We start from the raw sequence: 26,857 nt of genomic DNA on the forward strand, positions 1-26,857 counted from the left end.
TATTATGAGGAAATTGTATAGGCCTAATTTAAAAACATGTATTTGTCACATGACCATTTAAAATTAACAAAACCTTTAAAAAGTTTAAGACTTTTCCTTACATTCATAAAACTCTTGTGTTGAACAAAGACAAATGTTTAAGTTGTATCCCATTAAGTTATCTTAACTTAAATCTAACACTACACACCCTAACAGACAGCTTTCGCAACCAATTGTAAAGACCTTTCAGCATACCCATTACTCTGACCTGTAAATACTAGGGGGGTAGGTTCTCGGTAAAAAAATCTAACCGTACTGTTCTCCACCTGTTCGGCACACACTTGAAAGAAGACGTGAAAGGGAACTCGCGTGCGCTGTGAAAAGATTTGTGTGTGAAAAAAAATCGAAAGCCGCATCGCAGACAGTGCACAAATATTGAGTTCTCTTTCAAATCTTGCGCTTGAACGGACAAATTAACACAAAAATGATGTCAACATGCCCGCCTTGGCGGATATCCTAGCAAACATAGTAGGTTATGTCTTAAGTGAACGTAAAGAGTCGAGAAAGACAACGCATGTGTATCAGCAGTGTACTGGATCAGTGCATTGTTTTAAAGTGAAAGCAGCCTAAAATTCCTGCTGTCTGATTATATGCATTGTTGTTTTACATTTGATTACTTTATTATATTTTTGTACCTTAAAACTACTAATAGATGCCTGAAAAACATGAAAAGCAATGTTTATTTTATTTATATTTGCTCTATTTTATTTATTTGATTATTTTTTCCCTGAATATAGCAAATATCGAAACCTTATAAACCATGACCCTAAAACCGTGATAAAACTAAACCGTGAATTTAAAATCGTTTGAATTGTTACACCCCTAGCAAATACCCACACTTGGACTTTAATTCAGTCTTCAGTGTGTCACGTGATCCTTCAGAAATCATTCTAAAATGCTGATTTGTTGCTTAAGAAACATTTGTATTGTTTATTATCAATGTTGAAAACATTGCTTAATACTTTTGTTGAAACTGAGAATTTTTTGTGATGAATAGAAAGTTCAAAAGAACAGCATTTATTTGAAATAGAAAACTTTTCTAACGTTATAAATGTCTCTCATGTCACGTTTTTATCAATTTAATGCATACTTTGTTTTTAAAATAAAAGTAATAATTTCTTTAAAAAATTTCTCTAAAAATTTTTTGAATATACTCAGATATATACGGTTGAATATACCGATCATATCGGTTGAATATACCAGTTGAATAACCGGTTAAATATACGGTTGAATATTGAATAAACAGTTATGAATATACTCAAACAATATTTATTCTTCATATGATATAGATATAACAGAGGAGTAACACAATGAATTCTATTAATACAATTTTGACAACAGTGTTAAACACATGGAAATAGCCAGAGTGTTTTCAGCTCCGAGGTGTTGTGATGGCTTTCTTAAAGTTGATAGCAGCTTTGATGCGGTTTTGACTGACTCCTCCTCTTTTAGATGCTCCACCCTTTCTATCCTTCTCCTTTGAAGGATTTGATAGTTTTCTCAGAATCTCTACATTTAGCAGAAAGAAAGTTTACATTAAACAGAGCGCCAACAACTACAACATAAATACATTTATTCTAATATCCCTAACAAAAATGTACGATGTAAATAGTGATCACCAAAATAAATATTTCTACACATTGTGAAAACTGCTGTGATTAGTAAACATGCCAATGAATTGGATTTATCACAAAATCAGTAACAAAACGAAGGAAAAAGGAAGCAATCGCTGTTTTTCTTGATTCTAATTTCTCTGTAAACTGTTGTACTAAATTGAATGAGAGAAATATAGAAGCATTGCCTGCTAGCTCAGGGTAACTTGTGCCAAAGTCATACACTGCAGAATACTTAGGACCTTCACTGCCTTCACCTCCTGCACAAGAAAACAGTGTTTTTACTGATTTTCCTCCCAGTTGTTGTGGTATCTGTTGTTGAAGTGGAGAAGTGGAAACTCACGTGACACACGTAATGGAATATAGCTCTCTCTCTCCTTCAGCAAACTGCAGACGAGGTCTGTGCTCTGTGCTCTCTCTGCCAAGTTCACCAGCTCTCCCGTCCTGTCCATCAAGTCCACAGTCTCTACAGAGAACACTTCTTTTTTAGATCTCCTACCTACACTAATGAGTCTGTTTAACTTCAAATTAACAGTTTGTGAGCGAGTTTCTGATTTTTAGTGTTGCTTGGAGTTAAAACAAACCCCAAACTGGTAGTGGGTTTTACACAGGCAGACACAACTTGTATCATGTAGCCTACTTCAAAACATGTAAGAATCCAATTTAAGCTTTGAAATGATTCTTGCACTAAACTTTTGAGTAACTGAATTCATCTTCCCTGTCAACCCATGTTTGACCTGAGCTGAAGCAAACTCTGATTTACCTTGGGGATCCAGATTGCATTTTTCTTTAATACAGTGGATGAAGTTTATAATCTTGCAATTTAGGTTCAGTATCTCTTCTCTTCCCTCTGTAAGAAACATGAAAACATTGAAAATACAAAAACAAAGGAACTTTGTATAATATATATATATATATATATATATATATATATATATATATATACACACAAACACACACACAATTCAAAAGTTGTTGTTTTTTAAGGAATGAATTCCTTCATTCAGCATTAAATTGACATTTGTAATGTTACAAGGGATTTCTATTTTTTTACTTTCTATTGATTAAAGAATCTGTAAAGAAAAATATAACGTTTTCCAAAATATTATGCAGCACAACAGTTTTCAACATTGATAATAAGAAGAAATTGGCATATGAGAATGATTTCTGAAGGATCATGTGACACTGAAGAAAATTCAGCTTTGCCATCACAGGAATAAATTACATTTTAAAAATATATTAAAATAAAACAGTTATTTTAAACGGCATTACTATTTCATATTACTGTTTTCCTGTATTATTGAATAAATAAATGCAGCCTGTGTGAACATGAGACTTCTTTCAAAAACATAAAAAACAGACCAGATTAATGTAATATATAAACGCTGCATCCTGCACTTACCACCAAATATCACGGTAATGAACATCTCGGTCTTGAGATGCGAAGTTTTTAAGTGCTAAACTGCTCAGTACTCTCTCGGCAGCCTGCGGTGATGAACGAGTCTGTTCACACAGTAGGAAAATAAAAGGCAGTTAAATGTTGTTGACTACAGCCATACCTAGAGACAAAGCCCTGGTTTATGAGGAATGTTGAAAAGTTCTGAAGTACTGAATATAATTGTCAGACTAGACTCAATGTAATCAGAATTTTATCCTGCTGTGCCACCACTGAACTATGGATGAACTCCGCTCCTGGCCTAGAATCTGCATTTCATAAACAACACTATATTACACGGGCTACATTATTCACTCTCACTCTCTTTTTCTGCCTCTCAATCTCTCTCTCACCCCCTTGAAAGGAGAAGAGAGAAAGGGTTCTCTTTATGAAGCAGACCAGTCTGATTAGTCTCCATGGAGTTAGTACACAGACAGACAGGTTCTTTGATACTTTGAAGTACTATTCCAGGACATGCAACAGATCTATAGCCTTTTTCCCATGACTTTAAACAGAACAGTACCAGAACAGCAGCTATTTCGGTATTGGCTTGAGAAAAAGTTATGTCATAAGAAATTAGTCTTGAAGGACCAATAGGTTAGCAAACTTCATTAATTTAAATGTCTGTTGCAATTTTGTCCCTGTACTCTAACTGCATGAACCTTGAGTGCAACTTCTACTGCTGGATCTGATTGTTTTACTGATTGATTGATCTATTTTTATCAAATCAAATGATTTGAGCCGTTTTTATGAGTGGTCATGACATTATTAAATAAGAGCAAATTAGTAACTGTGAGTTGAAGCTTAATTTTTGAAAGTATAGATACGTGCCTTCACAAAAAAGACATTTGTGATTATACAGAAGATTTCTGTTTCAATTAAGTGCTGTTCTTTTGAACAGTCTATTCATCAATGGATCCTGAAAAATGTAGGCTATCACGGTTTCCACAAAAATATTAAGTTTCCATAAAAATATTAAACTGTTTTCAACACTAATAATAATAATAATAAGAAATATACGTTTCTTGAGCTCCAATTCAGCATATTAGAATGATTTCTGAAGGATCATGTGACACTGAAGACTGGAGTAATGATGCTGAAAAATTCAGCTTTGCATCACATTTAAAATATATTAAAAAATAATATTTCACAATATTACGGTTTTTGCTGTATATTTGTTCAAATAAATTCAGCCATGACGAGGATAAGTGACTTCTTTTTAAAACCTTTTAAAAATCTTAAAGGGTAACTCTCGCCAAATTGCAACCTAGGCTATTTTTGTTAATCTACCCGAGTCAAACATTCATGTAAAAGCATAAATAGAATGGAACGGCCACTTTTAAGATTGACCGTATTTTCGTTTTCAGTCAAAATGCCTTTTGAATGGGAGTGCTTTGGGCACTACAATGATAGCATCAAATCGCTATTTTTAAAACACTAAGGAGGCTCGACACAACATGAAACTGTGCTTGAAGTATCACCAGGGGCTCTACACATGAAATCGAGCATTGACAACATTGTTTGTGTACACAAAGTTTACTAAAAATAAAGGTTTTGTACGACTCACTTTATCAGTTAGTGTTTTCGGTGGCTGGAATTTGTCAGTCAAAAGTAGTCGATCTCCGAATGCAACGTAACATGAGGAGAGTTTAGATCTTTACTCTCCTCATGTCACGTTGCATTCGAAAATACGGTCAATCTTAAAAGTGGCGTTTCCATTCTAATTATGCTTTTACACGAATGTTTGACTCGGGTAGATTAACAAAAATCGCTTAGATTGCAATTTGTCGAGAGTTACGACCCCAAACTTTTCAATGGTTGTAGGCTACATTATAAAAAATCCCATTCCAGTTTTATTAGTTTACATGATTTTTTTCTCCTTTTCCATCATACTTTTAAAATTAAAATATTTTTTTCCCCCTTGGAAGATTGCTAATACACAACTCTGGCCAGAATAACAGCCGTTGAGACACAAACAGCAACTTCCCCATGACAACACAAGCTTAAGTCATAAGCCCAGATTCCAGTTATACCTAACACTGCTTTTCAGGAAGAAAAAAAAAATGTTATCAGTGTGTAAACATTATTAGCTTCATCAACAGTTATTTTCCACAACTTTAAATGTGATATGAAGCCCTCTACGAGCTTTAGGTCAAAGATGAGACCAATCAAGCCTGTTTGCTTAGCTCAATAAAAGCTAAATGTATGCCAAAGGTTATAGGCCTACATCTACACATATCCTACTCACTCACGGCGCTCTCACAGTATGCCAATAGAAGCATATAGAGCAGATATAAATAGTTACTGCATCACGAATACTGTATGTTTGAGGAACAAATTGCTATTGTTGAAGATCCAAAAGCTTTTTCGAGCCCAGGAGTCATATTGGAGTTCATTAGGAGGAAGTGTGTGAATAGCTTACTGCATTTCAGACGCATTAACATCCCTTTGTGTCAGCACACAATGAGCCTTTGTTTGCAATAACTCGAGATGGATTAGGCCTACTGTAGCCTGTTTTTGTGTAAAATCTGTCAGGAGCGCCAGATGAACCATACCGTGATTCAGTTCAAATCAAATGAGTAAAACTGCCTGTAAACGATTCCATTTGAATCAGATGTGCTTAAAGGGGGGGTGAAATGCTCATTTCACTCAATCTCCTGTTAATCTTGAGTACCTATAGAGTAGTATTGCATCCTTCATATTTCCAAAAAGTCTTTAGTTTTATTATATTTATAAAAGACAGATAGGCTGTTCCGAGTCTTTCCGGAAAAAAACGAGCGTCTGGAGGCGTGCCGTGTGGGCGAAGACGCGCTGATAGCTAACAACAACACACAGAGACATTTGTTTTACTCACTGCGACCGCGAACCTTTATCATTGTGACTGCTTGATCCTTAAGCATTAGACGATCTGCAAATCCGTCGATCTGGGCTTTGTTTATAAAACATTCATCGTCGAAATGCAGGGAACAAACAGTCTACACGATTCGTTTTTGCCCCGGAAAAACAATCTGCATCCACTGTTCCTAACGCTGGGTTCTTTGTGAAGCTGAACACGGTAAGCTTTAATCCCTCACATCCAAAAACACACTTTGAAGACACTATGCAGCGCTGCCTTTGATTTCCTTTTGATGTGCGCGGTCTCGCTCTCCTCTGGTCGACGTGTGCGCGGGCGCGCTTTTCCGGGACAAATGCTCATATAAGGAGTTCCACTCTGGTCTACGTCATTAGATCCATGATCGAAAAAAAATCAGCCGAAACTTATACCAACCCGGAAGTAAGATTTTCGGCACAGAAATTCTCCGTTATTCGTCCAAAATATTTTTTAAAAACTTTGGCCATGTTAAGCCTGAGAATCCATCTCTTTAAAGGTGCCATAGAATGGATTATTTTATTATTTTATAATGTTTCCTGGGGTGCCCTTATAATGTTAGTATGTTTTTTAGATCAAAATTTGTTATAATTTAGAAATAAAAGGCATATTTCCTAGCCTGATTTCATCCATTGATTTGAACACTCAGTTTGAAGGGGCGTGTCTGCTGTGAGACTTCAGTGTTGTTGCCCACTGCTGTGATTGGCTGACATGCTTGCATATGAAATATCTGGCATTACATGTAGAGCTATCTGGAAAACTTTTACTATTACAGCTTTTATATGTTTTTACTATTACAGCTATCGGGATTAACGAATCATGATAAGTTTTTTTTAAAGTATTTAGATCTATTCCCATCACATAAAAGGTTTCAGTGATGAGCACTGAGCAGATGACAGCCTGTTGATCGCGTGAATGAAGATCTTATCACTGCAACGCGATATACTGATGCATAAACAGTGTTGAACGACTTTGAAAGAAAGATTATCTGTCTGAATTTGAACAATTACACATCAGAAATTCACATAACCCACTGGTTCTCCAGAGGCTCGGATGAAGGAGCAAAAAAATATTTGTGTGTTCATTTGTACAACCAAACACTGAGCAACTGCCATGCTTCGTTCGCTCGTTTGCAAGCCATGATGTCTCTCGAGGAAAAAACAATATCGCGCTGGATCTAGATAACACAATGTAAATTATCGTTAATAAAATCCCTACTTGCCGCTTGCGGGAATATAACGTTAGTTGAAATTGCCCCCTTCGTCCGTTTGAGACGCCGAGAGAAGCCTGGCTGCTTGATATTGTTGTAACAGTCCGTGGTGAAATGGGCAGAGCAACTAAACAACTTCGAATTAAACTGTAGCGGTATCCGATTATAGATAGATAGATTATAGATAGATCTGCCATTTTCCCTATGATCCTCCTCCTGCTTGTTTCTTCACCTGCAGAACTTCTGATGATTCGGCTGTGCAGTTTCGCCTGGCACTGAGCATGGGCTGGCATATGCAAATTTTTAGAGGCGTACATATTAATGATCCCATCGGTTTCGTCACAGTTGGTGTTATGTGGAGATTCGCCCGTTTTTCAGGGGTGTTTTTCAAAAACGAGATTTAAATAAGAAAGAGAAAACTATGGTGTTTGAGACTCACTGTATGTCATGTCCATGTACTGAACTCTTGTTATTTAACTATGCCAAGATAAATTCAATTTCACATTCTATGGCACCTTTAACACTGTAAACAACTCTGAATACATGAAACACCATTGTACCCCCCCTTTAAAGTAAAGCTACCATTGATTTAATTTTTAAAACCTATAATCTATAAAACATAGAATGTATAGGCCTATGTGATATCTACATGTCATATGTTGAGCTCAATTCAGAAAAAATATATATACCCTAGCATCTAGATATAGAAATCTCTTGAGATAAACTATTGCAGCCTTTTAACCTGGAATCTTTTGGGATTGGGAAATAGGCTGGGAAAAATAAAATGTTAGGATTCATATAAGCCTTCAGCGGGTGATCGAGCACAACAGCCCAAGAGGAGGAATCTCCTGGGATGAGCACTTCATGTCTGGAGTCTCCGTCTTTGGAAGGAAATTCGCAATTAATTTCACAGCTTGCTCTTTAAGCTATATCACACATTTGGCCAAATCGTTTAGGCCTAGTAACTGGTTACATTAACTTTTTTAACTTAATCGAATGTACCATTTACATACTTAAGCAATATCAGACGAGCAAAGAGCACTAAACAACCGTTAAATAATACATGTAGAGGAAAATCAAATGTGTCCACATTGCCGTTTCTGTGGGCTAATACTGCATGACCCGATGCAGAAAGAATTAGCACAAAATCACAAGCAATGGGTTGATGTGAAATCACATGTTTCATGAACATTGCCAGAGCAGTACAATATCTTGTTGAAACAGAATGACGATAACAAATCTGATACATTTTTTTTTTTAACCTTTATGGAGCTTTCCACAAACAGGAACAAAATAAGGCAGCAAAAGTCTTTTTGAGCACTCTATGATGACACAGATAAGATCAGGATCAGCAGGGGCGTGAGACAGGGCTGTATTTTGTCCCCATTTCTTTTCAACCTCTACGCTGAGGTGGTCGTGTGAAATTTAGACCTGGACTCGTCGAATATTGAAGTGAGGATTGGGGGAACCAACAACAATTTGAGATATGTGGACGATTCAACCTTGCTGACTGAAAGGGAAGAGGACCTGATAGCCTACATTTAATTTTGAAAATCGAGAAAGAAATGAAAAGTGGGTCTGCACCTTAACATAAAAAAGCAAAGATCATGACGACAGCAGCTAGTGGAGAAGATCAATGACGAAGAAATTGAATCAGTTCAGGATTTAATTTTCACTACCAAAAGCGGATTAGTCAGAACCATCATCTTTCCCAAGACGTCGTATGGGCGTGAGGGTTGGATCGCATAAAATCAGGGACGTCACTCTGAAATCACTACACTACAACAGTTATTTTGGCCATGTTATGCGAGCAAACTCACTAAAGTCAGCTCAGTAATGGAATGGTCAGTGGAATCAGAAGAAGGGCACGACAAAGAACTCGCTGGCTCGACACCATTAAAATGGATACCAATATGAACATTAAACAGTTGAAAGAAGCCGTGCTCGACAGGATAGCATGGAGAATGCATGTCTATAAGGTGAAAGGATAGACTATCTTCAAATTTATGTTAGATGTAATATATCTAATAGTTCTCAATGAAAAGCATTGGATTTGTGCCCCTGATGATTTAAAAACAAAAATAACAAGACTCCAAAAATGTATATGTGGAAAGTGTCTCATAGAAAACCACAGTCAAAGAGCAATACTTAAAAGCTTTCACAAAGCCTACAAAACACATAGCCAAACAACACAGCACGAGTTGCAATGCTGCATAAATACATGTTCCAGCCTTATGGAATACAGTCTTGCTGAGTAACTTTCACTAACATGCTTTCAAATCAACAAAATCAATGGCCTGTGGGCATTTGTGCATGTAGAACTTTGGGTTCATGTTTGTGTTGCAGTGCAGATGCCGAGGTTGTGTTCAAGTCTGCTGGGTTCAGCTGTCAGCCTTGTTTTCACAAGAAAACAAAGCGTGTTCTCCCTGTCTCGGGGGTGTGAACCATTGAGAACTAACTGAGAATGCCTTTTAAAATCCTGAATTTGATTTGAGGAAGCAAACAGGATGTCAAATTGTAATTTAAATCCATCAAATCCAAATCATATCCATCCACAAAGTAAAAATTTATGTATTAATTTAATGATTGAAAAGTTTGGGTTAAATGTTGTTCCACCACAGACTTCCGCCATATATATATATATATAAATTATTTTATTTTTTTACATTTTCATTAAAATCATTACCATGTCAAACTGTACACACTCAGTTCTGAGCTGCTACTGGGTCCACATCAATGTCAAGTCTTTAAAGAAGCAAAAATATACTTTGTCTTTCATATTTAGCCCATTCATATTTTCATCATTATTTCGGAGCAGCAAATAAATAATATATATGGTGGAAGAACATTTAACCCAAACTTTTCAAAATGCCAAGCATCAATATACTATGAACAGATTGAAATGTTTATTTTGTAACATTATATGCAAGCAATATGATGGAGAATTTGTGGGACTGTATGGCAAAATTTAAATTGATGTGTTAGTTGTTTTGACAATATATAATTTATTTAAGAGGTATATCTCTAATCAGTTTTACTATTCTACCTTGCTGGGAATAAATATAAATCATCACTTATATATTTATTTATGCTGTACTAAAGAAATTCCAATTCAACATCCTGTAGCTGATTCAAATTCCAACTCTTGAACTGAAAAACAGACATTCTTAATGTTTTACACTCTTAAGTTTGAAAATTACATCTGATATAAAGAATTGATATTCATTACGGATGCCCATTTCAGTCAGCCATGCCTTGCTCTTTAATCTTTTTTTTTTAATTTTCATTAAAATCATTACAATGTCAAACTGTACACACTCAGTTCTGAGCTGCTCCAGATCACATCAATGTCAAGACTTTAAAGAAGCAAAAATATACTTTGTCTTTCTTTCAGAGCAGCAAATAAATAATTTGAATCCATCATTCGGACAGCATTATTTATCAGGAAACCTCGGTGAGTTCAACACAGTTGGCTGTCTGCAGGTACAGGGCTGATTTAATGTGAAGTGGTGAGGACAGATCCTTCCCATCAGTAATGTCAAACACAGCATGCTTCCTGCACGCAACGCCCTCATTATTCCCAGTGAGCGGCGACTCTGGATGCCTCAGTGCCGGATGTCTGTGGGAATTAGTGAGTTCCATAGGCCGGTTGTCTAATATGGAGTTTTCCGCGGTAACAGGTCTGTGCGTGTGGCCGGGTTCGGCACTTTCACAGCTGCTGGTGGTGCTGCTCTGCTCGGTGTAGAGGTCTCGCACCAGGCCGTTGACTTTAATCCGAAGTGAATCTGCCACGCTCGTTCGGGTTGAGGTTCGGGTGCTCCCATTGCAAGAAAGAGGCTCCCGTCTGCCCAAGATGTGATATCGTACTATCTTCCGGAAGGTGTATCTGAACTCACGTATGCGGTAGGCGTAGATGAAAGGGTTCACGACCGAATTTGCATGCGAAAGGATTATAGCCAGGTACATGATAAGAACAGGTGGCCGATCACACTGAGGACAAAACAGAGTGAAACAGTTGATGATGTGCAGCGGCAACCAGCACACAGCAAACAGGCCGACGATGATGGCCAGAGACTTGGCGGCATGGACCTCTTTCTGCAGGGTGGAGCGGGACTTGAGCTCGCACGGCATGGCCTTGGACTCGATGCATTTGAGTTGGTGGCGCGCAGCCATGAAGATCCGCAGGTAAATGGCCAGCATGAGAAGCAAAGGCACTAGCACGCAGGCGAAGAAGTTGAAGTAGACCATGTAGTCCATGACCACCACCGCCTCGAACAAACACTGCATCATGCCGGGCGGGCAGTTGGTGCCGTTGATGGGCTTCTCTGAGTGGGCTTTGTGCCAGCCAAGCATGGGCGTTAGACCGATGATAACCGACAGAACCCAGCAGATCGCTATGATGCCTTTGGCACGCTGCCCGGTTACTAGGCTGTTGTATCTGGAAGAGAGAGAAAATCATGTTTTTCAAATTCCCCAGCCATAAATGTTTGTTCCAGATTGTCTGGACAGCACATCTAAAAGGTCCAAAGTACTAACAAAAGTAAGCAAATGACAGCATGGCTGTAAACCTAGACACCCCTGTTTACATCATGCTGGAATTATGTAATTATTAGTTTCCCAAGAGTAAAAATATCTCGTGTCTCATAATTGCGACTTTTCAGTTCTGACTTTATATCTTACAATTGCAATTTTATTTCTTATAATTGCGATTTTGTTTTCATATCTCACAATGTAACTTTCTATATTCGGACTTTATATCTCAGAATTGCAATTTATTATTTTATAATTGCGACTTTATAGAAGTTATTTAAAGACTTTATACTTTATATGCATTTTAATCCTTTACTTTAAGTCTGAAACTTCCAATAATTCAAACAGCATCTACCCATATTTCTGTCATTTTAATATAGCCAGTGCTACCTTGTTTGCTTTCTTTCTTCCTCTAGATTTTACAAAAGAATACATTTGTGAATGTAGAGATGAAGATTTTTTGTCTGTCATCGACAGCAATATCACACACAGATACATTTTTGTCATAGAAATTAATATTAATATAGCTCAAAGTAAAATCTCGTAATTATGGTAATTCCGACACAATGTGAACAGAGAATTAGAACAACCTTGAAGCAACCACAGTGCTAATGATCCTAGCATCCATTCACAGTATTTCCAGCAAACTCTCCCATTGGAGCAATTAAGAAGAAAGAATGTACTCAGAAATGTCAGCGTTTGGAACAGAAATCTATTTTCAGTCTTTTTTTGGGCCAGTGTGGGAGAACAGCTGAGTTCCTTGGCCTCTATTAGTCTCATTCTCCAGATGTAGAAGTTCAGTGAGCCACACAGAGAAAACATCCCCGTCCCCGACCCAAAACCTGCTGACAGGACGTGGACACGCACGTGGTCTATCACACATCTCATTGAAAACAGCAGAACTGACCATTCCAAAACAGAATGTGACACTATTATCCCAAAATTTCCTTAATCTCCTTTAGCACGTTAGCTGTGCTAATCGGCTCATCATGAGGTATAAGGAGTTTACGGGAAAAAATTTTTTGTCATCTGATAAAAGACTGACTGACAAAAAACAGAAGTGGATACTTTCTAAAGGAAATCTGTACAAACTATTAGCAAAAACATTCCAGAGTAAATCAGATTTACGAGAGATTATGTTTAAAGACAGCCTCAAAATCAAGAGTTTTCAGACCTTGCCATGATCTTAAATCATATTCACCCAAAAATAGCCAAGAATCTGATGTTTGCTGGAAAGACACAATGTGTGCTATAATGGAACCCTAAGTTTATTTCAAATGAGTAATTTGGCACTATTTTAATGCATGGCTTGCTCCTACAAACGGGAACAGTGTGTTCATTTCCTGAAAAGACCATCTTAATCCAGCATGAATCTCCATACTGATCCAGGCTGGTTTCCCTGCTGAAAAAAACCCCATCTTAGCAGGCCAGCCTAAGTTGGTCTACTTGTCTTAGGTAGTCTCCCAGCCTGGTCAGGCTAGTTTTAGAGAGGTTTTAGTCACATTTCAGCTAGACCAGCAAAGCCCAGCCCAGTGTGCACTTTATGCTGGTCTAGTTGCTTTGATGTTCCAAAAAATGCTGGACAACTAGAAAGAAGAATGCTGGTTAAGCTAGTTAACCCTTAAATGCATGAATGTTTCGCCAATCATTATTACATATTCGGGTCTTTAGCGTCCTGGATGTATATCTAACACGGATGGATCTCTAACTGTCGCAATAGTATAAAACTCTCCTGTTACTTCAATTACAATAGCAAAATTAAATAAACCACATTTAGTTACCTTTTGGATTTTGGAAGGGTTCAATTTCAGCAGACGCTTTTTACCATCATCACTGTAATAGTCAGAGCTCATTTCCACAGTACATTCAGCATCTGGCTCATGTTCGCAATCTTATTCTCAGAACTATTGTTTTCAACATCTTCAAAACCAATATTTTAGTCGATGACAGCTTCTTCACCAGAACCACCATCAAGTGACAGTGTCACTAATATTTGATTGCGTACAGTGCTTGCTCTGCAGTAAATCGCTAAGCCATTTCAAGTTTTGTTGATGACACTTATGTGTTCTTTTGTTTTATGCCCGTGCGCATTATAAGTGGAACATCACGTCATCATTGTGTATCAGACATTGCCACATTGAGGAATCTAGGTGAACTGCATTTGAGTCATCAGAGATTCAATTATTGTTAAACAGAAAAAATATGAACATTATTACACACCACGGGTCGCTATGGACCCAATACACTTTTTACAAAAAGATTATTAGAAAACAGGCATTATTTAAAAAAATTTATTCTTGCATTCAAAACACATGCTGGTTGGTAGATAACTGGTAGAAAACTTTTGAATGCCAAAACTATTTAACATTGGTGGCATGTAATTAATGGTCTACAAAATGTAATAATAAACAGATCCAGCTGACAATAGGAATAAAAAAACAACCTCCCTGAAGTAAGAAGAATATCCAATACATGAATATCCTGAAAGCAACATTCTTCACTCACCTTAGCGGGATCTTGATGGCAATGTAGCGGTCAATGGCGATGGCCAGAAGACTAAATATGGAGCTCTGGGTCAGCACTAGGACGAAGCAGGCGATGAACAGACAACCATAGAATCTGGCACAGAAACCAGTGCTGATCACGATGGAGAAGGGGATGGCCAGCACACCCACTGCGATGTCCGCAATGGCCAGCGAAACAACAAAGAAGTTGGTGATGCTCTGGAGGTTGCTGTTGAGGGCCACTGCCCAGCAGACCAACACGTTGCCCAGGATGGAGAGCAGGGCAATCAGCAGCTCCAGAATCATGTACAACACGTCAAAGACATTGTTCAGCATGGTGAGGTCTCTGGGGAGAAAGGATGATGCCTCGCCTCAATGTCCATAGCTGCAGCTCGAGGCAACAGCCAACTCACCAGGCCTAGTGTCAGCCTTACCAGAAGACTGAGATGCCTTTAGAAGAATAATCAAATGTTGCGTCGGTAAAAACGTTCCAGACTGTTGAATCGCTAGTTAAAAATGTGCCATAAAACTTTGTAAATCATTTTTAAAAGTATTAATACACATTAGAATTGTACCTCAGATCTTACAAAAAAAGATTTGGCATTAAATAAATACAACTAACAAAAACAAAAAAATTCGTTATGATTCCATGTCATGATGTTAGACTTGATGGTCCAGTCCTCGTTCCATGTGTTTCTTGCCCTTCTTTCTATAACATTTAATATTCCACTGCATTCCCTGGAGAAAGAAGAAATGAAAGTATGTCATCAACAGGAAAACAAGGCTCTGAAGAGGAGGACTGGACAAAAACAGATAAAAGTAAAAAAATTACTTTTTTTGGCAATGGCATTGACAACAATATGGGGTTTAAAAATAATACTGAGTGTTGCAGCAGCAGCATGATAAGATTATCCCATTTCCTAAAGCCTAACAATGAAATACTGACACTTAATCGGGATTGACTAATAACAGCAGACTATTGAGCTTTTCCAGAGTCAAAGCCCTCTCTTGTAAATACAAATGGCAAGCTTTAACACATTGCAAGATTAAGAAACATATGAGAACACAAAAAAATCTTGAAGTGGATATTCTTTATCTCAGACTTTACATTTACCAGACACTCCAGTAGTGATAGCCAGAAGCTTTCCTTTTGTTTTTGTGTTTATGGGAAGTCATTCCGAAGCCCTTAACTGAGAGTCTGAGCTATTTACCCCGAAGTGTTCCCACACTGCTGCAGAAGCACTCCCTGAGGTTACTCACCTCTGAAAAACATGAGAAAACAGCTGCTCTGCTACATACATTACAAACATTTAAAACCGTAAATATTCGAATCATTTTTTAAATAGTATTTATATATATGCGTTACAATCTCATTCTAGAGGGAATTCTATTGGTCCTCAATGGGTTTTTTTTATTTTCGGAAGAGAAAAAGATTTTTTATTTTTGTATTTATTTTTTAAGTCAATTTTGTGAACTTTTAGGACTACACTAGCATATAGACAACCTCAAAGCTTATATACAGGGACTAATATGTGCAACACAATGGCCTGGTTTCACAATGGCCAGGATTAGGCCTTAGTTCAATTAGGACATTTAAGTAGCTTTTATAAACATGCCTTAAAAAACATTATTGGTGTGCATCTTAAGACAAAACAATGGCACTGATAAATTTTAAGATATGTCAGTGCAAGTTGCTTTTAGTTAAGACAACACAAACATTAATTTTTGGCAAGCCTTGTCTGTAAAACCGGGGGTAAGTCTCATGACATTTGATTTGACACAAAAAAAAAGAACAAAAATGAATAGAATGTGAATAGGTGACTGTCATAAACAAGAACTGACAGTGGGGAGGTGAAAATGATTGTAGTAACAGGTGAGAAAACATAATAAAGAAGATCCTGACGCCCAGCCTCACAGCCATTGATATGGATCTGTTAGAGTTTAGGGCTGACAATGGGACAACAGAGAAACGGGTCTCCAAAACATTGAAATGAACCCTTTGATCAGTTTCCCAAAGAAGTCTTCTGCATTCAGTGCTTTGTGTTTACAAGAAGGCATTGTTTAAGCTATACTAGACAGATTGCGGGCCACAACCTGTGCCAACACCAGACTCAACAGTGGACCCTTGTGGATGGATGATGGAAAAGATCAGTCTACATCCATCCATCATCGAACACAGTCACAAACTCTATCTGGCTCAAATCTGATTCATTCCTTACTAAACCAAATCCAAAATATCAGAGTTTGATAGCAAACCAAATCAAACTTTTCAGATGAAACAGCAAGACCAGCTCAGAACAAACAGATGTACTTCAGCTGTGTGCGAATGAAGGTTTTACAGCTGTTTTACTCTCCTTTTACCTCAGCTGATTGATAGGATCATAAAATGAAAAATGATCATAAAATGTTCCATTTCTCAGTTGAAAATCTGTTTTGATTCTTACATTCGAAGATTTATTTGCTGTTATGAAGTTAAAAGAAAAATCTGGGTCAAGTTAGATATAGAAATGATGTTTCAATACATCTAACATGCTGAAATCACAACACTAACCCTTACAGAAAAGCTTTAAGGGCCCTTCCAGTTCTCCATCAACAAGTAAACCACTTAAGGCATATCAGTAGAAACAAAAAGTCAATTTCACACGCACACACACGCACGTGACTCCGATCTAAAACAAAAACTCTTATACACTGTACAGAACAACTTTATTAATATAAAGTAATTGGTATCTCTTGTCATGTTATTTTATAAATCAGTAATTATCAAATAGTGACTAGTATCTTTTTTCATTTCTAACCATGCATTAGAATAGACAGTAGTTCTAGTCCTAAGTGTTACTGGTAACAAATTGAAATTTTGTCAGTCATTCAAAGATCTTATAGATTTTATCTATTAACTTCTGACTCATATTACTAGTATGTATTCAAATTGTTGATGGTACGCATTTCTAAGTATTACTAATACAAATGGCTATTTCTTTACTTAATTACTTATTTTGTAGTAATTAGAAACTATACAAAAGTTACTAGCATCTACAGTACAGTATTGCAGGTTTACTAGTGCTTATTTATTAGATACTAATGCCTATTTATGAGACACCAGTATTCAGCATCTATACCAGCAAACACACAATGTATAAAATAACAACATAGAGTGCTGAATCAACACAAAGTTGTTGTTAAAGTTAACACTTTAGATGTTAGACACTGGGTGTTAGGCACAGAGGGTGTTAATTTTTGTACAGTTTTGCTGCATACTTTATTGTTCAATTATAACTGATACTAGTAACAACCGGAAGAAACAGAAGTGTATGCACTGTAAAAAAAAAAAAAAAAAAAAAATGTTTTGAAGTGGTAAACCATAAATAAAACAAAAATTCCTGAAGCACTTTGTACAAGAAAATACTGGTAACACTTTGGTTTAGGGTCAAATTCTTACTATTAACTGCTTATTAGCATGCATATTACAAGTTTATTGGTTGTTTATTAGTACTTAAAGCACATATTAATGTCTTGTTCTGCACGACCATATTCTACATCCATTAATCCTACCCAATATTTAAACTTAACTACCTTACTAAATATTAATAAGCAGTAATTAGGAGTTTATTGAGGCAAATTTCATAATAAACAGTTAGTTAAAAGTTTGAGTTATACCTAATCTAAAGTGTGACCAAAATACTATTTCAGGTTTCTTTGCTTCAAAAATGTACGTTACTGTACTTGTTTCCATAATTGTTCATTTACCGTATAGGCTACTAGCATATTCTGAGTGAAAATAGTTTCTATACCAATTTTTTTAAAGTTTAAAACAGGTATGTGTTTAAAGAATAAGTACCTACTAGTGAATTTGGATTAGATACGAGTAACCAGTGACTAAACAAATGAAGTATGTTGAATGCCAGAGGCTAATTGAAAGTATTTAGTCGCTTTTGAAAAATACCAAGAGTTCAGTGAATGAGAGTGGTGGAATTGAAAAATATGCTAATTCCTACAGGAATACTTACTAGTATAAAAACACAAAAATAAAAACACTAGTTTAAACAGTATGTAGGCCTTCTACCAACAAAATACACAATGGTTAATTTTAAGGAATAAATGTTAAAACGGCTTGCCATGAACTGCAGTTTCATTTACACTGCTAATTTGCGCCCAAACGCAATTCAGTTGTATATTAATCGTTTTCTTCTCAGTGAATTAACTTAGTTAGCTGTTTTCCAAAGTTATGACAGAGCTGTAGTTGGGGTTGTTCCTGTAGCCTATTTGTTTTGAAGCTAAAATATTTCAGTGCCTGCAGAACTAGACACAGCATGAGTTTTAACTATTAGAAACAATCTCACTTGAATAATTCACTTTAATATTAAAAATGCAGGCAAGCTGTGTACGAATTATTTAATTCAAATGTATGCCAACAAATCCGATTCATTCGAATCTCCGCCGGCTCTTATTAGGTAGCCTAGTTAATGGTTTCAACTTACCATCAGAGTTGATAACTCCTGGAATGACTGAATAAGAAAAATAAAACAAGCAGGACACCCCATGAACAAAATATAAAAAGGTAACCCTCCGAAAAAGAGTCCTCAGTGGTTCATGATTCGTTAATGATTCCGTCGGCGCGTTCAGGCGTCAGCTGTGAGTCGCGCGCCCTCGTATCAGCATTAAGAAGTGACAGACTAGGAAGAACCCTATGAGTGCCTGTGCTTGACCAATCCGGAGCCGAAGGTCTGGACGAATGTTTAGATACTGATACTGCTCCTTCCTGCGATCAAGTATCAGTGAAACAACTGAACTGCGAGTGCCATGTCTCTTGCGAGATTATCTGAAAGGAAATTTACAAGGCTACAGTATTCAAATTAGCTACTATTTTGTATTGACCATGTAAATAGGTTTTATTGAGATTTATCATCAATTTAAATGGAAATCTTTCTGTAAATATATTTAAAAAATCTATAAACAGACAGTTTCTCTGAGACTTCAGTCCCACAGTTAAACCAGACCGGTATTAAGGTCAATCTGAGTTTCATTCACACGTGACAGTGAAAGACAATAGGGATCTGTGCAGGAAAGCAGGGCAATTAATTGGTCTCATTCACGACAAAATGCATTTTTCCCTATGTAATGACTGACGTCATATCTAATCTTAGAAGTGAACTAATCATGCCGCACAACACCCATCCTTTACAACAATAAAGAGCACAAACTAAACTCATAAACATCCACCATCTCCTTTCCTCAGACCTTTTGCCGGTTTGTAAATGACCTGTTAAATGTGTTTAAAACCAAGTTAAGAAAAGCCTTCCAGTCAAATGGGAGGGCGACCACAACGCATAACAATGTTACTTGAATGACCAGTCCGGAAAGTAAATTAAAACCTCATTTTTGTTATTTCTATATATTATACAAGTTGTTCACCTAGATTCATAAAGACCAATTAATCTATCTCTGAAAAAAATTTAAAGCCGAAAAGCGATTTCTCTACGCTGAGCTAAAGAACTCCTGAGAATTAAATGGTTAGCTAAATTAAATGAACAAAAATGCAAAGAAAAACATAACTAAATCATAAACATGTACACACCACAACTGATTCATTTAGGAGAAAAAGCATATTGATTGCTCTTCACATTTATTTATAAAAAGGAAAACATTTACCCTTTTTTTATTAAGATAATGCTCTCATAATTATATATATATAAAAAAAACTAAACAAAGGGCAGCAAAAGAGTTCAAGAACAGAAAATAAACTGGCATAAAGTAACAATCTAAAAGGCAACAGCTGGAGAAGCCTTTTGCTGTATTACATTCATATTAATGTGATGAAAGCTGGACGAAGCACATAAAACAGACATATCCAGGTCCATCTCAACATGCCTCTTTTTCTTTCTTTTTTTTTTTAGTAAATCAAGCTGATATGAGGCTCCTGAACAAAACATTTGGTCAGGTTCAAACAAAGATCAATCTGTCATTTATTTAAAATGAATATGTGATGATGGTCCAAAGGTGAAGTACAGTAACTTACACTGTTAAAACCAAAGACGCACTTAATGTAAAAACGACTCTTAAGAATCTTAAACGTTTACCAGAATAACTGCAGATTGGTCTTTCTCTCAGATGTTTGAGAGCTAAAAATAAACTGCTTGGCTAAACACGCACTGGAATTTGAAACGGCATTATTTCAAACAATTCAAAATGCTCCTCGGGAATGGAAAAATTAAATACTCTATTAAAAGAATCAAAGCGTTTAGAAAATAAGACACATACCTCACATTTTTCATGAAAATTCTCATGAAAAATTCCTATGTTATCATTATTGTTTTTATTTTAATGTCTTGTAGTAAGTGTTATTTGCAGACAGGTGGGAAACATCAAAGTCTTTCATACTCATGAAAAGAGAGCGATGCCTGAATTCAGCACAGCTGGAAAACAGGATATATGTGACGATTAGGATTTCACACTCACTCATGCAGAAAATCTCTATAAATCAATTCTATTCATCCATATTAATGCACTGGAATGTAGCTTCATTTACATCTTCAATTAGTGCATGTAAGATGATTTTTGTGCTTTGCAAACTATAAAATGTGCAGGTATTGGTGCGCATAACATATTATGAATCACATATGATTATTCGTCGTGATAAATATCGATAAGACTTTCTTATCCTGAGAAAGAACATACCATTTGATTAGTACTGAAGGAAGTTAGCTTAACTGCATCACAAACAAGATTTCATTTTTGGTATACTATTTCAGACTAATACACTGGACAGTACATGCACATGTGCTGCAAATCTGTTGTAGTGTTTTCTACAGTATCATACTGTTGTTGAGCAGCACTAATGTCATATGAAATGGCTCAAAAGGTTACATAAGCTTATTGCTGACCTCCCTATTTAATATGTAGTATTTCAAGCCAAGATCGGTCACAGTCGTAACAAAGGCGCCCACGATGAGCTTTCAAAACAATCCTGTAAAACGTTAAACCACTAACTGTGTGCTGTAGTGAATAACTCCTATTGGTGTACAATTCTCCTCTACTGAAGTGCTTCTCCAATAAAGCGTTTCAATTAGGCACTGCTTTGAGCAATCCGCAGGTCTCGCTCTTTTAAAACAAGTTCAATTGTTGCACGTTGTGAATTAAGGTGAAGAACTTGCTCCAAATGCTTGTCTGGACGCAAGAACTCGGGGCGGCAAAAGGCACGGGGTCACAAGCGGGTCCACGCTGTTCCTCGAGACTGATTTCAAATCCACAGGCTCAGATCATCCACACTTAGAAGTAGTAACTGGATGTGAAGTCCGTAGTGTTTTAGGGTCTCCCGACAGTGAGTTGAAGCACTATTGCCAAGGCAAACTGATTACGCATTAGCAGCCGAGTTCCACTGTGGAGGATTTCCTTGATATAATCAATGTATCACGCCATATCAGCATATGCTAATGCAATTGTCCTTGTGATCGATGTAATATGACTTTGTGCTAGGGTTAGGCCTGGATGATATGGTGGGGTGTAAAAGGACATGTACTCAGGTCTCAAAATACTTGTAGATAGCGGTGACGTAAGTCATAACACTCTGCCAGTCCGGTCTTTCGGTATGGACCATGTCATCGATGTCCTAAAAGAGAAAGAGAGATAATTAAAGTGTATTTGAAAAAAAAGGCACATTATACCACTCAAGAAATCAGTGAAACTCCATGAAGATTCCATGACTTTTATGAAAAAAAAAAAAAAAAAAAATTAACTATTTGCAGAGATATCCAGGGATGTTTTAAACTATTACAAATGCCTCTAATAATATATATATATATATATATATATATATATATATATATATATATATATATATAAATATATATATATATATATATATATATATATATATATATATATATATATATATATATATATAAAATGTAGTCTATCAAATTCCAGCCAAAATATTTTACAGCAGAACACATGAACAATTTACACTGCATTTATTTGATTAAAAATACAGTTAAAAAAACAGTAATATTGTGAACTACTATTACATTTGAAAATATTGGTTTTCTATTTTAATACATTTTAAAATGTAATTTTTTCCTTATTATACCTTGAAAACAATGTGCTGCCTAATATTTCTGTGAAAACTATGATGCACTTTTTTTTCAGGATTCTTTGATGAATAGAAAGTTTAAAAGAACAGCATTTATAAGGAAATATTTTTTAACATTATAAATGCCATTACTATCACTTTTGATCAATTGTGTGTCCTTGCTGAATAAAAGTATTTTACTTAAAAAACAAAAACTTTTGAATAGTAGTCTATGTTCAGTATATACATTTGTATGACTTCTCCATGATTTTGAAAATTGTATTCATTTCTAGGATTTGCTTTAGCTTCAGTGCATGCTGAAACTATTGTTTAAGTAGTTCACAATAAGAAAACAATTCTATATTGTGTGCTATAAGTAAACAGCGCTGGATGATAATTAAGTGTTTCCAGCTTTTCACCTGCTGTCAGCTTACAGGATGGGAGTGGAGGACAGAAATGATGATAAACAGAGTGCCTTAGATCAGCATTAGGTCTTTCTGCACGTCCAGTGAAACTCTCAGACTACTGAACATGCCCATTTGTGTGCAAACTACAGGCTTACTTCATCAGCTGCCCTGAATGAGCTGTTGTAATAAAGCTAATGCAAAAGACCTACTTACCAGAGTGGACTTGATGCCCACACTTTCTGCAGCTTGGAAGGCCAGAGTGAAATTTCGTCTCTGAAAACAAATAACTAGTTGTGAGATTAACAACAAATAATAAAACCAAGATTAACCTAAAAAATAACAAAGATCTGTTCTCATAGGCTTGAGAAATCTTTAAATAAATGCTACTCGGTTAGATATTTGTTTTTTTTTTAAGTGTGTTTTAACGGACCAAATACTGGGGACACAGTCCAAATACTATAGACATCATGACTATAAGGCATAGTCATGATGCAGAATCAGTAGTGTACTTGCCTTGTCCTGACTGTTGAGCTCTTGATAGGGAATATGAGCAGGCAGGTATGTGTGAAGGACAGCGCAGAAGGCCAGTCCATCATTCCAGCTGCTGCTGAAATTGGTAATGTCGATGTTCTGTGGAACAAACAGACTTTATAAAAGCCCCTGGACTTCGCATTAACATGAACTAAAAACGTGAGATTATGAAATTTAAGATGCAATACATTTAAAACCAGATTCTAGAGAATTTCTGTAAGAAATTCAGTGGAACACATTCAATGGAACATTACCCCACAAACATTGCAAAATCTTCTCATCTTCCTGTGGTGTGAAGCAAATTTCCTGTTCATAGCTTTTCCCACAACCTCATTTATGCTCGAAAGAGCAAAATAACATGTTTCAGATCCATTTCTACGAACGTATTTGACACTGTCCTGAAGTTCACTTTTTAACCTTAATGTGTGGCAGAAGAGCAGAGAGCCTTCATTCTCTCCAGCTCATATATTCACACATGTACTATAAGAACTACTACTGATGCATCAGGAACATTAGTTATTGTGGCTGACATTTAATGTGGAATTACTTATGCACTTCATTTTTCAGAACAACCTTCTCTAGTGATAAATAGGGAGTTCTGAAAGGAATAAAACAGCTTCTTTTGTTCCTATATTATCTTATGCTTATATCTAAAATAAAAGCGTCATGCCATTCCTCTTCCGTTCCACTTTGATAATCATGAGTTTTCATCAGCTGTGTTCACAGCTAGTAGTTTCACACATGGGTAAAGTCTTGGTGGTTAACACTGACTAACCCAATCAGAAAAATGTTTACCCTACTTCTCTAAAATATGTGCAAACAAGCGAGGTAACAGTAAGCTTCATTTGTTTATGAAGCGCTGACTTTTCAAACTTAGTAGGCCTAATGTGTAGTAGGAAACTACTGAAGAAGATGAAATTTAAAAGTGAAGAAAAAAACATCCGTTCACAAACCAATAAATATTTATTTAAGGATTTATGTTGCTACTTATTTAAAAACAAAAATGTCCAGTTGATGCACATTCAACGAGTTTGTTCTCAGAAGTGCTGCTGACGACCATGGTTTGCGTCAAGAGCCATTTAAAATGCCAGAGAAATTCAGCGAACTTCCTGGTGAGGATCTTGATAAACAGTGACTATGACAACCACACAAGCTTTTGTGGAAGAGAAAGACCTTGTTTAAGTAGGAAACAGCATTTCACTGAAATTTAAAAAAATTATATAACAGGTATATAACATGACTATTATTCTGTGGACAAAGATGACATCTGAGATTTGGAAAGATTTAAACTTCCAAGGATGCTCAAAATTAATTGGTTAACCGACAGTAAGAATTTTATCAGTTAAACGGTTTAAAAAGTCATTTTTCAAAATATTTTAAAACGTTTGCTGCACGGTTAAAAACTATGCTATATTAAACTGCATTTTTGAGAGAGAGAGAAAAAAACAGAAACAAGTCGCATACAAGTCCAAGTCGCATTTTATTATTACATTCAGAAATATATAAATAAATAGGCACAAGAATTTTGAAAGCATATAAATATACATGCATGCATACATACACACACACATATATATGTGTGTGTGTGTGTGTGTGTGTGTGTGTGTGTATATATATGCGTGTATGTGTGTATATATCTATCTATCTATCTATCTATATCTACATATATATATACACACACACAGACAGAGATATATTTATATATATATATATATATATATATATATATATATATATATATATATATATATATATACACACACACAGACAGAGATATATATATATAGAGAGAGAGAGAGAGAGAGAGTGTGTGTGTGTGTGTGTGTGTGTGCGTGTATGTGTGTATATATCTATCTAGCTATATCTACATATATATACACACACACAGACATATATATATATATATATAGAGAGAGAGAGAGAGAGAGAGAGAGAGAGAGAGAGAGAGAGAGAGAGAGAGAGAGAGAGAGAGAGAGAGAGAGAGAGAGAGAGAGAGAGAGAGAGAGATAGATAGATAGATAGATAGATAGATAGATAGATAGATATTTTGTGCTTCTATTTTACATGTCAGGGAACCAACCTGATAGCCCTCGGTTTTCTTCTGACACCATCTCAGCAGTGCATTTCTTTTAGAACCACCATATTCACGAGCCAAAGCGGACAGAGGGTCTTTTCGCTCCTCTCTAGATGGATAAACAAAACAATAATGATTGTTTTAGCAACCTTGTTATTATTCAACTCAGAAAAAGCATTCCAGCAGTTTAGATTTATAGCACAGTATATTTTGAACAGGTCAAAATGCATGTCCATTGATCACCATTACATTTATATGAGAAGCGAAACAAAAGTGTGTATGAGACAGCCTGTGTGTAGTTAGAGTCAGTTCTAGGCGGGTGCGTACCGAAGGCGGCTGCGTGCTGTGGGATTGACGGAGGCAGTGGGGGAGGAGGAAGATGACAGGGAGAGAGGAGGTGCAGAAGAGCCCATGGCTATCAGAGAGGAAGATGGGCCTCCATCAGGAGTACTGATATCCCTCTTTGCCTCTTCGCTGCTTCTCCGAGACACTAAACAGTGGAGAAAGGAAAAGTTTGATCATCATTTGGGTAACAGTAGTCCCTACTCTTTTGGTTTATACTAGTGGTATAAAACTCGCTGTATTACATGTCACATGCATCAATAATGGAATTGAATAACTGATTATATGTATTATAATACTGTTTATGTATAATGTATTATGTGTTCATCTGCTCTTTTACTAAAAATCAAATCTACTTCCTGCATGGATGCATTTATTTAATTGTCCCTCTAGTTGCATCAGTGTCTTCGGAATATGAAAATAATTATGAAAAGTGTCATTGTTGTCAGAAGAAATATTTTCACCCCTAGTACCCCTAGAATGTACAATACTGTTCAAAAGTTCAGGGTTGGTAAGATTGAAATTTAAGATAAACAGTAATATTGTGAAATATCATTATAATTTAAAATAACTTTTTTATTTGAATATATTTTAAAATGTAATTTATTTCTGTGATGGTAAAGCTGAATTTCTAGCAGCCATTACTCCAGACTTCAGAGTCACATGATCCTTCAGAAATCATTATAATATCCTGATTTTGTACTCAAGGAATATTTCTTTTAATCATAATTGTTTTTGTTTCAGGATTCTTTAAATGATAGAAAGTTTAAAAAGAACAGCATTTATTTGTAATAGAAATATTTTGTAACTTATGATCCATTTAATGCATCCTTGCTGATTATGGTCTCAAAACTTACTGACCTCAAACACTTTTGAATTTATGAACAAGACATTACAGCATGAGTGCATTAGTTGAGGGTTTATTATAAGCATTGTGTTTGTATTCGTTTGATTTTAAATGGCTCTGAGCGTCACCTGTTATGGTCTTTGATGTGTCCATGCTCGAGACTCTCTGAAGAGCTGAAGTGGGACGACTGCCATTGGCTGCTCTGAGTAGATGCTCAGCTGCAGACAAAGAAAGACAGAGATATAATGTCATAATCATGATTTTAATATCTCTTATCAGTTCATCTGGGAGCTAAATAGAACTCTGGCAATTCAAGGGGAAAAAACAATGAAAGAAAAGAATGAATGGTGCAGTCTACAAACACACAATGCTAAATTGACATATTAACAAT

The 26,857-nt window shown here is 36.2% G+C and overlaps 3 protein-coding genes across 6 annotated transcripts in view; all 3 read right to left on the reverse strand.

The window, feature by feature from the left end:
- Nucleotides 1-1,292: 1,292 nt before the first annotated feature.
- Nucleotides 1,293-6,603, reverse strand: c8h22orf15 (chromosome 8 C22orf15 homolog). Of its 2 annotated transcripts, XM_084138842.1 has the most exons (6): nt 5,942-6,603; nt 3,055-3,155; nt 2,416-2,502; nt 1,996-2,118; nt 1,841-1,912; nt 1,293-1,548 (listed from the first exon to the last, which is right to left on the reverse strand). In XM_084138842.1, exons 2-6 carry the CDS (start codon nt 3,077-3,079, stop codon nt 1,412-1,414), a joined length of 444 nt encoding a protein of 147 aa, XP_083994968.1. In that variant the 5' UTR covers nt 3,080-3,155; nt 5,942-6,603; the 3' UTR covers nt 1,293-1,411. The 2 variants fall into 2 exon arrangements, with proteins under 2 accessions (XP_083994968.1, XP_083994967.1); XM_084138841.1 differs by lacking the exons at nt 1,293-1,548; nt 5,942-6,603 and having other exon boundaries at nt 1,570-1,912; nt 3,055-3,211.
- A 3,801-nt stretch (nt 6,604-10,404) lies between these two features.
- On the reverse strand, nt 10,405-19,162 carry adora2aa (adenosine A2a receptor a). 2 transcript variants are annotated; one of them, XM_084138836.1, is made up of 4 exons: nt 18,679-18,854; nt 14,776-14,938; nt 14,202-14,650; nt 10,405-11,604 (listed from the first exon to the last, which is right to left on the reverse strand). In XM_084138836.1, exons 3-4 carry the CDS (start codon nt 14,534-14,536, stop codon nt 10,608-10,610), a joined length of 1,332 nt encoding a protein of 443 aa, XP_083994962.1. In that variant the 5' UTR covers nt 14,537-14,650; nt 14,776-14,938; nt 18,679-18,854; the 3' UTR covers nt 10,405-10,607. The 2 variants fall into 2 exon arrangements, with proteins under 2 accessions (XP_083994962.1, XP_083994961.1); XM_084138835.1 differs by having other exon boundaries at nt 14,202-14,938; nt 18,679-19,162.
- Nucleotides 19,163-20,498: 1,336 nt separating this feature from the next.
- The window catches only part of specc1la (sperm antigen with calponin homology and coiled-coil domains 1-like a), a 33,764-nt gene continuing 27,405 nt past the window's right edge, over nt 20,499-26,857 (reverse strand). For both annotated transcript variants that reach the window (XM_084138829.1, XM_084138828.1), the window contains exons 12-17: nt 26,595-26,684; nt 25,605-25,767; nt 25,284-25,386; nt 23,186-23,302; nt 22,886-22,945; nt 20,499-21,806 (exon numbers count right to left, since the gene is read on the reverse strand). In XM_084138829.1, coding sequence (XP_083994955.1) covers nt 21,717-21,806; nt 22,886-22,945; nt 23,186-23,302; nt 25,284-25,386; nt 25,605-25,767; nt 26,595-26,684 — 623 coding nt within the window. In that variant the 3' untranslated portion in view covers nt 20,499-21,716. The remainder of the gene's footprint in view (nt 21,807-22,885; nt 22,946-23,185; nt 23,303-25,283; nt 25,387-25,604; nt 25,768-26,594; nt 26,685-26,857) is intronic.

The sequence above is a fragment of the Abramis brama genome, assembly GCF_963993115.1.
Source record: "Abramis brama genome assembly, chromosome: 16".
Lineage (NCBI taxonomy): Eukaryota > Metazoa > Chordata > Actinopteri > Cypriniformes > Leuciscidae > Abramis > Abramis brama.